This window comes from Podarcis pityusensis (assembly GCF_964106645.2).
Source record: "Podarcis pityusensis genome assembly, chromosome: 3".
NCBI classification, from domain to species: domain Eukaryota; kingdom Metazoa; phylum Chordata; class Lepidosauria; order Squamata; family Lacertidae; genus Podarcis; species Podarcis pityusensis.
The window spans coordinates 98,778,204-98,790,692 of record NC_138026.1 but is presented as its reverse complement, the minus strand read 5'-3'; the positions used below and the strand labels follow the sequence as shown (position 1 = coordinate 98,790,692).

At 39.8% G+C, this 12,489-nt stretch overlaps 1 protein-coding gene across 5 annotated transcripts in view; it reads left to right on the top strand.

Annotated features, from left to right (window-relative positions):
- HHAT (hedgehog acyltransferase) overlaps positions 1-12,489 on the top strand; it is a 202,085-nt gene that overhangs the window by 122,602 nt on the left and 66,994 nt on the right. Inside the window, exon 12 of one of the 5 annotated variants that reach the window (XM_081000546.1) lies at positions 7,956-8,157. The exons of the other annotated variants lie outside the window; for them this stretch is intronic. Within the exon in view, the coding sequence (XP_080856672.1) occupies positions 7,956-8,057 (102 nt within the window). The 3' untranslated portion in view covers positions 8,058-8,157. Of the gene's footprint in view, positions 1-7,955; positions 8,158-12,489 lie in introns of those variants that run through there. 5 annotated transcript variants of the gene reach the window in all.

The window sequence follows — 12,489 nt, the reverse complement described above, 5'->3', positions numbered from 1 at the left end:
TAAATTTTTGCAAGCTTGACTGGGGTCATGTACCACCTATATATCATTTTCATAATATTCTCTCTTAAGGCATAACTTCATACCTGTGGTCCATAACTGTTCCCAGTCAGCAAACATAATATTATGTCCAACATCTTGTGCCCATTTAATCATAGCAGATTTCACCGTTTCATCCTGAGTATTCCATTTCAACAGCAAGTTATACATTCTAGACAAGTTTTTAGTTTTGGGTTCTAACAATTCTGTTTCTAATTTTGACTTTTCCACCTGGAAGCCTATTTTCTTATCCAAATTATATGCCTCCATTATCTGATAATAATGAAACCAATCTCTCACTTTATTTTTTAGTTTTTCAAAACTCTGCAATCTCAATTTATCTCCTTCTTGCTCCAAAATTTCCCAATATGTCGGCCATTTGGCCTCCATATTGAGCCTTTTCAGAGCTTTTGCTTCCATTGGTGACAGCCACCTTGGGGTTTTATTTTCCAATAAATCTTTATATCTTATCCAAACATTAAACAATGCTTTCCTAACAATATGGTTTTTGAATGCTTTGTATGCTTTGACCTTATCATACCATAAGTATGCATGCCATCCAAATACATTGTTAAAACCTTCCAGATCCAAAATGTCTGTATTTTCGAGAAGTAGCCATTCTTTCAGCCAGCAAAAAGCTGCTGATTCATAATAAAGTTTAAGGTCTGGCAGGGCAAATCCACCTCTTTCCTTGGCATCAGTTAATATCTTAAATTTTATTCTGGGCTTCTTGCCCTGCCAGACAAATCTAGAAATATCTCTCTGCCACTTCTTGAAACAGTCCATCTTATCTACAATTTGTAGTGTCTGAAACAAAAACAACATTCTAGGCAATACATTCATCTTTATCACAGCAATACGGCCCAGCAGTGAGAGTTTCAAATTTGACCAAATTTCTAAATCTTTTTTCACTTCAGTCCAACATTTTTCGTAATTATCTTTAAATAAATTCCCATTTTTGGCTGTCATATTAATCCCCAGGTATTTCACTTTCTTTACCACATTCAATCCTGTCTCATTCTGAAACCTCTCTCTTTCAATCGGTGTTAAATTTTTCTCTAAAACCTTAGTTTTTAGCTTGTTCAATTTAAAACCTGCCACCTGACCAAATTCCTGAATTAATTCTAAAACTCTTTTAGTGCTAGGTTCTGGCTCCTGTAACATCAATACTAGATCATCTGCAAATGCTCTCAGTTTGTACTGTTTAGCTCCGACCTGTATACCCTTAACCAACCGGTCCTTTCTAATCATGTTTAGCAAAACCTCCAGGACCGATATAAAAAGCAGTGGGGAAATTGGGCACCCCTGTCGTGTCCCTTTTTCTATCTTGAATTCTTCCGTGACCACATTATTTACAATTAATTTAGCCTTTTGTTCAGAGTATATTGTACCTATACCATTTTCAAAGCCTTGGCCTACCCCCATCCCATGTAGGTTCTTCTTCATAAAGCTCCAAGAGATATTATCAAAAGCTTTCTCCGCGTCCACAAATATCAAAACTGCTTTAGTATTTATGTTCACTTCTAGTTTTTCCAAAATATCAATTATGTTCCTCAAATTATCGGAAAAGTGTCTTCCCGGGAGAAAGCCCGCTTGATCTTTATGAATCTCTTCCATCAATACTTTTTTCAATCTCTTGGCCAAAATGTCTGCAAAAATTTTGTAATCCACATTAAGTAACGATATAGGGCGGTAGTTCTTAAGCTGAGTCTTTTCAGTCTCTGTTTTCGGTATGAGTGTAATATACGCCTCTTTCCACGACTCTGGTGCCCTTTTCCCCTCCAATATTTCATTGCAGACTTCCTTCAAAGGTTGCAATAACCACTCTTTCAGAGATCTATAGTATCTGGAAGTCAGCCCATCCGGTCCTGGAGATTTGCCCAGTTGCATATTTTGTATGGCACCTTCTACTTCCTGTTCAGATATTTTATAGTTCAGCATTAATTTACTTTCTTGAGAGATTTTTTGTAGGCCATTTGTCTTCAAAAATTGGTCTATGTCCATTTCCTTCTGTGGCCCTTGTGTGTATAGTTGTTTAAAGTACCTCTGGAAGCAATTTCTGATCTCATTTGGATTGTGTATACTCTTTCCTTCCACTTCTAAGTTTGTAATGGTGTTTAATTTTTGTCTTTTTTTCATTTGCCAAGCCAACAGTTTCCCACATTTGTTAGCCGATTCAAATGTTTTTTGTCTCATTTGTTTAATTTTCCATTCTATTTCCTGATTCATCATTTCCATATATTGTACTTGATATAGTTTTATTTCTCTCAAAATCTCCTGGGACTTTGGTTTTGCTCTCAATTTCTTCTCGCCTTCTTTTATTTTCTCCAAAATTTTGTCTTTCTTTTCATTTTGACTTCTTTTCTTTATTGCATTCTGTTGTATCAAAAACCCTCTCATGACAGCTTTGCTTGCGTCCCAGATTACTCTTTTTTCTACATTAGTGTTCATGTTTATTTCAAAATAATCTCTCAAAGTTTTTTGGGCCTTTTTATAGACTTCTTCATCTCTAAATAAGGTGTCATTCATCCTCCATCTAAAAGATCCGGTTGTTATTTGTTTCATCTCCATCCTTACAGCGTTGTGGTCGGAACAGGTTTTTGGGCAGATTTCTACTTTCTTTATCTTTGGTGCCATTCCTCTAATTATCCATATTTGGTCAATTCTAGTCCATGTCATCTTGGCTTCAGAAAAGAAGGTTCCCTCTCTTCCCAGGGGGTTCTTTACCCTCCAGATGTCCACTAAGTCCATATTGTCTATCATCTCAAAAAATGTTTTCAGTAGTCTACCATCCTTGGTGACTACCTGTCTTTGTGCCTTGTCCGTATTTGTAGATACTACTCCATTCATGTCCCCCATCAAAATCAAATTGTAATCCAAATGATCCAATAAAGTCTCATGCAACTTTTTATAGAATTCAGATTTCCCCTCGTTCGGTGCATAAATTCCCACAATCAAAAATTTCTCTCCTTGTAGTTGAATTTCAATTGCCAAAAATCTTCCTTGGTCATCTTTAAAAATAAGTTTCGGTAAAAGTCTCTCCTTTGCATAAATCACAACTCCTCTTTTTTTGACTTTGTCAGATGAAACAAACTCCTGTCCCAATCTTTTATTAATCAATAGCTTCCTATGTGCCCTTGTTATATGTGTTTCTTATAGACAAATCAAGTCCAATTGTTCTTTTTTTAATAAATGAAACACACTTTTTCTCTTCCGAGGAGAGTTCAAACCGTTACAATTCCAGCTTAATAGTTGCAGAGCCATGATGGGGGCTACTTCACTTTACCTCCAACTGCCCCAAGTGCCAATTCTTGTTCTGTGGGTAGTATCACTTTTACTGGACCGTGCAATCCAAAGGATAAATTTGATATGTCTAGTATGCCTTTTGGTTCTTCTTCAGATTCCCCTTCTTTCAGTAGGTCTTCCTCGTGATCTTTCAAGAACCTGTCTTTTTCCTCAACTGATTTTATTTTTGTCTTTCTTCCTTTATATTTGAAGGACAGGCCTTGCGGAAATTCCCACCTGAATAGAATTCTATTTCTTTTCAACAAAGTCACTAGGTCTCCGTAATTAGACCTTAAGTCCAACAGATGCTTTGGGATGTCCTTAAAAATCACTAAACTTGAATCGTCAATTTCCAAGGTTTTTTGATAGTGCAGATTCAGAATTTTATCTCTCTCTTCTTTTGTTCGAAAGGTAATCAAACAGTCTCTCACCTTGTCCTTACCTTGTCTTCTTCCAAGCCTAAATGCATTCACTATCTTAAATTCTTCCTTCCCCGGGTCCAGTTGCCAAAAATCTGTAAATTCCTGTGTAAGAAAGTCAGCCAAATTATCTTTCTCCCATTCTGGAACAGCCCTGATTCTTAGATTTCTTTGTCTATCTTTTAATTCGATCATAGAAAATGTCACATCATGGTCCTCCAATTTCTTGTATACAGGTGGAATTTTCTCCTGAGTAGCAGTTGCAATATCTTTTGCTTCCTCTGCAGTCTTTCGAATCGAGGCAGATTCCTGTAGTAATTTTTCGATGGTCTCTGTATTGGCATTCACCTTCTGTCCCAAGGTATTAATACTTGCAGTGTTTAAATCAATTTTGTTTGATGCTTCCACAACTTGTCTATTTGTCTCAGCTACTTCTCTATTTGTTTCAGCTACTTGTCTATTTGTCTCAGTTACCTGTTTACTTAGGCTTTCCAAAGATTCATTAATTTTTGCCAGTGCCTGTGCCAAAACTTCTTCCGACGACATAACTTTTGGTTTAGACTGTGGGAGTGCGGCCCCTGATGCTCCAGATGCTCCAGATGTTGAGCCCCTTCGCGGCAACGCAGTGTCTATCCGATAATGTCTGCCAGACCTAGTAGTTTTTTCCTGCGGTTCTATCTTCCCCTTATCATCTGCCATAACAGTCTCATAAAAATTCAAGGTCACTCCCACAGTCAGTCAGTTGTTTTGAGATGGAATGGAATTTTCCTCTAAACCAACTGTTACTGTAACTGTTGTTGTAACAATGTCCAACTTCCTCTAGGGGGACACAGTAACAGTCAGAACTTGTAACTTTTAAAAACAAACATAGTCTTTATAAGTCCCCCAATTTACTTTAAAAATCCACAGTCTCAATGCACTTAAACAGTTGCTTTCAAGCCAAAAGAGGTTCAGAAACACTGTATCCCTTTTACAGAATTGGCTGTCAGAAATAGACTTTCCACTATGACCCTTATCTTAAGGCAGTCCGTTCCAAATCTTAAATGGTAAATTTTTCCTTCCTCTCCCCTTCTTTATTGCAGGGAAATTCAGCTCAGTCTTTTTCCCCCTCCTCTCCTGCAATCCGGAGGGGGAACCACTTTCAAGATGTTAGGATTTAGCTCTTTTTCAAGTAACTTTCTATGTTTCCGCTTTAAAGTCTCTTTGCTTTGGTCTATTTACAATTCAGGGAAGGCAGACTTCCTGGTTGTACCTTCCCCGCTCCGTGCCAAATTAACTTTTTTTTTTTCTTTTGAGTCCAATTTAATCTTACTCACGGGTAGTTGTTTTCAAAGTCCGATTATCCCAGGAAAAAGGCAGCGCTCTCCGGTAACAGCTTCGCGGCTTCGCTCCACGGAAGAAGCAATTTGCTCACAGCACCATGCCACCCCCCTCCGCTCCGGAGCCCGTTGCCGAGCTCCTTTAGCAATTGGGGGGGCGCAAACGGTGCCCGCTGAGTCCCACGGTCACAGGCTTCACCCGCCTGTGATTTTTTGGGGGGGGTCCCCGCTGCGCCGTAGCGGCAGGACCCAAATTCCGTAGAGCCAGTTCTCTCCGAATTAGAGAGAAGCAGCCATTACCGATGGCGCCACCCCGGAAGTCCTATATCAATCCATTTTTACATACACCTTTATAGCATTACTGCTTAAACCACCTAACTTCATTCTAACATCATTCTAACATTCATTAATTTTGCAATATTTCTGTAGATAGTCTTTAAATTTCTTCCAATCTTCTTCCACCATCTCTTCTCCCTGGTCTCGGATTCTGCCAGTCATTTCCGCCAATTCCATATAGTCCATCACCTTCATCTGCCATTCTTCCAGAGTGGGTAGTTCTTGTGTCTTCCAATACTTTGCAATAAGTATTCTTGCTGCTGTTGTGGCATACATAAAGAAAGTTCTATCCTTCTTTAGCACCATTTGGCCGACCATGCCCAGGAGAAAGGCCTCTGGTTTCTTCAGAAAGGTATATTTAAATACCCTTTTCATTTCATTATAAATCATCTCCCAGAAAGCCTTAATCCTTGGGCGCGTCCACCAAAGGTGAAAGAATGTACCTTCAGTTTCTTTACATTTCCAACATTTATTATCAGGCAAATGATAGATCTAATGTTTATTGGATGGATTTTCCCCAAATTGATTTTTGAACTTTGAATTTTTGGATTTGGATTTGATATCCCACCTTTCACTCTCTTTAAGGAGTCTCAAAGCGGCTAACATTCTCCTTTCCCTTCCTCCCCCACAACAAACACTCTGTGAGGTGAGTGGGGCTGAGAGACTTCAGAGAAGTGTGACTAGCCCAAGGTCACCCAGCAGCTGCATGTGGAGGAGCGGAGACGTGAACCCGGTACCCCAGATTACGAGACTACTGCTCTTAACCACTACACCACACTGGCTTTATTGCTATTCATGCTTTTATACTGTATTCTATGCTGCTTTTATGTTGTATTACAATTAAGTGTTTTAAATTTGTTGTCAGCTGCCCTGAGCCCGGGTTTCTGAATCAGGAAGGGCGGGGTATAAATAACAAATTTTTGTTATTATTATTATTATTATTATTATTATTATTACCTGTGGGGGAGCACAGCCTCAGGCTTAAAAAAAATCACCTATCCCTGACCCTAAGGAATATATTAATTACTGTATCTGTTCGGTTAGTGATGTGATGGTTGAAAAGTAAAATTTGAGGCTGCCACTATTGTTTAATGAACGCCTGAGATTGCAGTAGATTAACACTCACACTTTTATCGTCTACAACAGCCCTAACAAACCCACAATTGCAGATTTTGCTTGTGCTTCAGTCCTAGGGCCACATTTCACCACAGCTTTCTCATCACAGGTTTGTTGATCAAAAATCATTGCCTGTAATTGCTGTGTCAGGCAGATGAGTCAAGCAGTGATAAGTCTATTTGGCACATTTGTTTATATTTATGGATGGACGTTGACCCTACACCCCACGCACCCATCCCCTCTCACAAATATTCATGCTTTCCAAAACTTTCACAGCAGCAATCAGAGCTCATGAAAATTCAACGCAACACGCTTTAATAGTATTTATTAAGTGGTACTGGATTATCAAGATGCTCCACAGCTGTCTGTACTTTGTAGTGTTCTTTCTGCATTAGAAAATATCATCCAGCAGACAAGAATGTGCAAGGATTTCAACTGTCTGATCAAATGAACAGATTGATTTATAGGCCCTTGAAGCACAAATAGTTTTGCTTTCTCTCTTGATTGTCCACCCTTCTCCTTTCGCCAGTAAATTACTGCTTCCTCTGTGCCAGCTCCAGCAGAATAAATGCCCAGGCACTCCCATATTTTCTTCTTGTGCTTGACATGTGAAGGATATTTGAAAGTTAGGTCATGATAAGAAGCTAAAGACGTCAGCGGAAGTCATATGTGAACATCCATAAAAATTCCATCTGTTTAATTTGAAATTTGTATTTAAATGACACAAGGCACAATAAAGAGATTATTTCAATTTTTTGTGGGGTGGGGGGTAACGTTTAAATGTTGGATACCAGTTTTAAAAATTAGTCCTATTAAGATGTTAAGGTATTTAACATTTTTTTGATAGGGGAAAAATCAACAGATGGTGCACTTATTATGCAATTAAACTGTTTTTGACTAAAACATATGATTTAATACTTGTTAAATTGCTGCTTTTTATTTTTATGCCTTCAAATTCTGTCCCTCAATGGACACTCAGTGAACACAGGAAGCCTCACCTGATCTGGTCATGGAAAGGGTTAATGGATGGACAGCTTTTTCATGATTCCATAGGTGGAGCTGCATGCCTGTTCCTCATTGGTGGGATGATTTTGTATGGGTAATTCCACAGTCAGCTTTGGCTATGTGTTGCTGTCCTCTTCTAAGGAAACTGCTGCTAATGGCAAGTGGGGAGGGCACTGCCTGTGGGACTTCCTACGGCAGTGGTTCTCAACCTGTGGGTCCCCAGATGTTGTTGGACTACAACTCCCATCATCCCTGAGCCCTGGCCTTGCTAGCTAGGTGTGATGGGAGTTGTAGTTCAACAACATCTGGGGACCCACAGGTTGAGAAAGGCTGTCCTATGGGCATCTGGTTGACCAATGCAAGTAGAAGAGGCTGGATTAGTTGGGCTTTCGGCCCGATGCAACAGCACTCTTCTTGGGTTCTTATGCTCTTGTTGCAGTTGGTTGCCAAGAAGAAAATATGGCAAGTGATGACCAAGGAAGAAGGCATATCATGCAATGCAGATACGGTCCCGTGCTGTGCCTCCCACAGAAATCCGTAGTTTTGTGCCTTGGCACGAACTGAGGACATCACTCGATAAGTAGGCAATTGCAGCAGCATGGAGACACTGGCTTTGCATGAGCTGGTCTCTCTCCCCATTTCTGGTTAATAGCCAGCAGTAACCTTGTAAATGAATGGGTCCATCCCTCTTGTATCTCCAACCAAAGACTGCTGCTGTGTGTCCTTGCATGAACTGATGGCATCACCTTCAGGAGGCCAGCATTGCAGTGTGATGAAACCATGCCCGGTTAGTTTTCAGTGACTACTTCTCAACAGTGGCAAACTGCTGGTGATTAGGACATTTGCAGATGAACCACTAGCAGACAATGATCATAATCCATACAGCCTTCAAGGTTGGAGGGTGATTTATTTGTTTGCTGAATGAGCAGATCACATTCACCCTAGGATTAATGCTGTTGACTGATGGCATTTTTATCACGGCATGAAAATAACATGTACACACATTTACAACTTCTGCAGTAAGATATCTCTTCTGTGGCTTATATTGTCACAGAAATCTGCAAAATGAGTTTGAATTCCTAGAGCACCTTCCAGGATGGCTCCCTGGTGCCCCTCTTGCAAGGGATAGGATTTTTGGCCCTGCGGGGAATTGCGTGCAATATCTTCCTTCCACAGAGTCAAAGCCACTGCTGAAATTATATGTTGCTTTCTGTTATGATCTTGTTTGTTTTTGTGATGTGAGTCTACTGCAAAATACTCACCAACACTTCTCGCCTGGACAGTGCTGACTCACACACTCTAGATTGAGTACCAGGAGTGGCAGACGATCAATTTACACCATATTTCAAGCAAAGAAAAGCAAATTATAATGGTATTTTTATACCCACGCCTTCCATTCATATGGCAGCTTAACCCTTCCGTTTTCATCACATTCCAGACTGCCAAACTTTTATGCTTACATCGACTTGTAGCATTTTAAGTACTTTGGGCATATCCCAAAGTTACCCGTGTCATATATGAATTAATGATACCCTGGAAAACCATTGAAGATAGGCCTAGATTGATTATCTTGGTTTATGTTTGAATATGGACAAATGATTTGTCTCCGCATACAGAACCACTGTTTGATCCTATCAGTATCTATACATCTGTCAGTAGAATATTTAATAACCACATTTAGCTTCTTTCCTATCGTGTTTGGAATGTTTATGGATTGTTCATAGGTCGGGAGCTTTGGCAACTGTAAATATTAAGAAAATATGTTGAAAATGTTTTGGATTGACGGAATAAATGTCTGTGTACAGATATCAGTCATTCCTGCCTTCAGTTTTGAAGCTGTATTTGACTGGTGATGTATAGATGTAGATATAGATATATATAGGTATAGATGAGCTAACAAGGGTAAGTCACTTTGTAAAAATATAATGCATATTTGTTATTAGTGCTGTTTCTCATAGCCAGTCAGAAAATTGATACATAAGATGATAATGCCCATGAAATAATAAAAATGTGCTTTTCAAATCTATATTTAAAAGTTATACACACACACGATAGTTACCCTACTGTGCTTGAAGTAAGTCATTTGATATCCCAGTTACAGGATTATATTACCTTTGGGTAACGAAATTTTGAGTTGCGAACGTGGCAAACCCAGAAGTTTATACTTCTGGGTTTTGCCACGTGCACATGCACAGAAGCACTCTGCACGCTTTGCGCATGCGCAGAAGCGCTCTATCGCGCCATGCATGTGTGCAGAAGTGGTGCCTCTGGATACGGACTTTTCGTGGTAAGTACGGACCCCTGGGACGAATTAAGTTGGTATCCACTGTATTTTTATGAACTTTCTATAACAATACATTAGGATTGGAGTGCATGTTGCCCCACTGACTTGCCACAAGACAAGTTTGGGGTCCTTCAGGCAACGGAAGGTGGCTTGAGTAGAAACAAAGCCCTGATTCTGCTTGGCAAGATTTGAACTGATGTTTGGCTGAGCAGGATTTCTCACCTATTCAAGCACCCCTGCTTGAACTCTCATGACACCCCAAGGTGTGATATTACTAACAAAAAATTCATGTAAATAGCACATGCTGGCCCAGCCTTGGTCACTCAGCCTCCAAGCTTGATTGGAGAAGGTCTGAAGGTTGTTGTTTTTACTGTGTTTGCTTGAGTGTAGGTAGGAACCAGAGTACAACTCAGGATTCAGGGAATGAATGTTAGGCATTTTCTGTATCTTTTTCTGCTGAAGAGATTTACTCTCTTCAAACAGGACCTGTTTTCAGTGAGGATAACAGGAACACTGCAAATGGTGCCTTGTGCCTTTTACAGCTGTATGGCTGGCACAAAGTAAACAAGGGTAAACTTTTTCCTGTATAAAAATACAATTACAAGGAAAGCTTCACCTGTTGACATTTTCTCTGTCAGACATCTTTTTACTTGTTTATGAACTCTGATTTGGTTCGGACTCTATACGTCAGCCCAGCGGCTTGCAACATACCAAAAGCTGAAAGAAAATGGCTGTGGATGAACTTTTTATAAAGAAAAAGTTTATTTGGATGAACTTGAACTGAATTAGCTGGTTTTGTAAAAGGGTGGACTTAAACGCAGGGCTTTTTTCAGCCGGAACACATTGGAACTCCATTCTAGCACCTCTCAGGTGGGTGCCATTGCCATTCTAAGAGAACGAGGGAGGTGTTCATGGTGAGTTCTGGCACCTCTTTTTCTAGAAAAATAGCACTGTCTACACAAATATTATTTTCTGTCACAAAGTAGCACTTGAGCACGGCTTCAGTTACCCATCACAACGTTTTCCTCTGCGAATGTGGGATTCTCTTATGCAGACATCAACTTATGGATGGTGTACCTGGGATCTGTGCAACTTTGGGGTCAGAGTCAGCCCCCAATCCCCCTTCTACACACAGAGAGCCCTTCATATGGATAACATGAGAAGAGGACTCAAAGCAGCAATTAAACCGATCAAATGAATGGCATTTCTCACGGTTTTGAAACATGTAATTTAGCAGTAAACTATGGCTAGTTTAGCCCAGTTCACTGCAAGGCTAGTTTTAAAAATTTCAAATAAAAATACTGCAAGTGCAACAGAGGGCTAAATGTGTTTCCAGACTGTTCACTCTAATATTAATGTACTCTGTGGTTGGTGTCAACCTTGTAATAAGAAAGCTCTGAATGTTTTATACATGCATAACATTGAAAGCTTCACAAACATGGCCAAGGGTATGTAAAAAATGTAATAAATTATGGATTGCTATCTTTGAAACAAATAGAAGTAGGAATACTGTTGCTTGCACATATTAAATGGCTGCAAACCTATACTTGCTTACCTGAGAGTGAGTTCCCTTGAACATCTGAGCAGATGTGTCTAGTTCTCTGTTGTTAAGTTTGAACATAAAACCTGTGTTTCCAATGTTATTTGATTTGATTTTTTGGAAAACAATCTGCTAACCCAGTGATATGAATTCTTAGCAGCTTTAATAGAGGAAGGTATATAGTAATATTAATTGGATCCGTCAATAAAAGCAATTATGGTAGAAGAATAATCATAAAGCTAAATTGTGGAGAAAGGAAAGGTATTTATATTTTGAGTTAACTTCCCTGTGCTTAATTTGCTATGTGAATTTAATTTTTCCTACTCACGTCTCTTAGCCTATAGTGACTTCTGTGTTGCTGTTTTTGAAATGCATATTGATTATTGTAGTATTGAACATTCAAGCTGTAAAGCACAATCCAGACTCCCTGCTCATGAAAAAAGCAAGAACATAAGACGAGGCCTGCTAGATCAGGCCAAAGATCCATCTTGTCCAGGATTCTGGGCTCACAGTGGCCAACCAGATCATAGCATTGTAGAGTTGGAAGGGACCCAAGGTCCAACCCCCTGCAGTGCAGATGCCTGTCAAAAGCCTTCTAGCAGGACTTGAGTGATTCCCAGCAACTGGTATTCAGAGGCATATAGCCTTTGGCAGTGGAAAAAAGAATGTCGCCAACATGGCTAGTAGCCACTGAAAGCTTTAAATATTTCAGCATTCAGCTTCACTGGATGACCCCAAATTCTGCTATTATGAAAGAGAAACTTCTCCCTTTCCATTTTCTCCACATCTTATAACACTATCACCATGCATAATTATCATAGTTATATGATAACTACACACGTGCATTACTGTTACAATGGCGAAAGTTAACGCCATTGTAAGTTCCCCCGCTCCAAACTGTTCACAAGGAACTTGGATGAATTTGACTTACGCCACCCTTTCCATGAGCTATGTTCTGCTGGGTTGCACAGTTGCATGACTGAGCTGAGAGCGGGGTTGGAATACATGAAAGTCTCTCATTGTCCCGCTGCTGAAACAACCCCTTTTAGGGACTAACTGTGGTGTAAGTCAAGTTCTGCCAGCTGAGTCCCAGCTAAGTGGGGTGAGCGACTTAGGCTGCCATAGCCCTGTCTGAGTACACATCTCAGT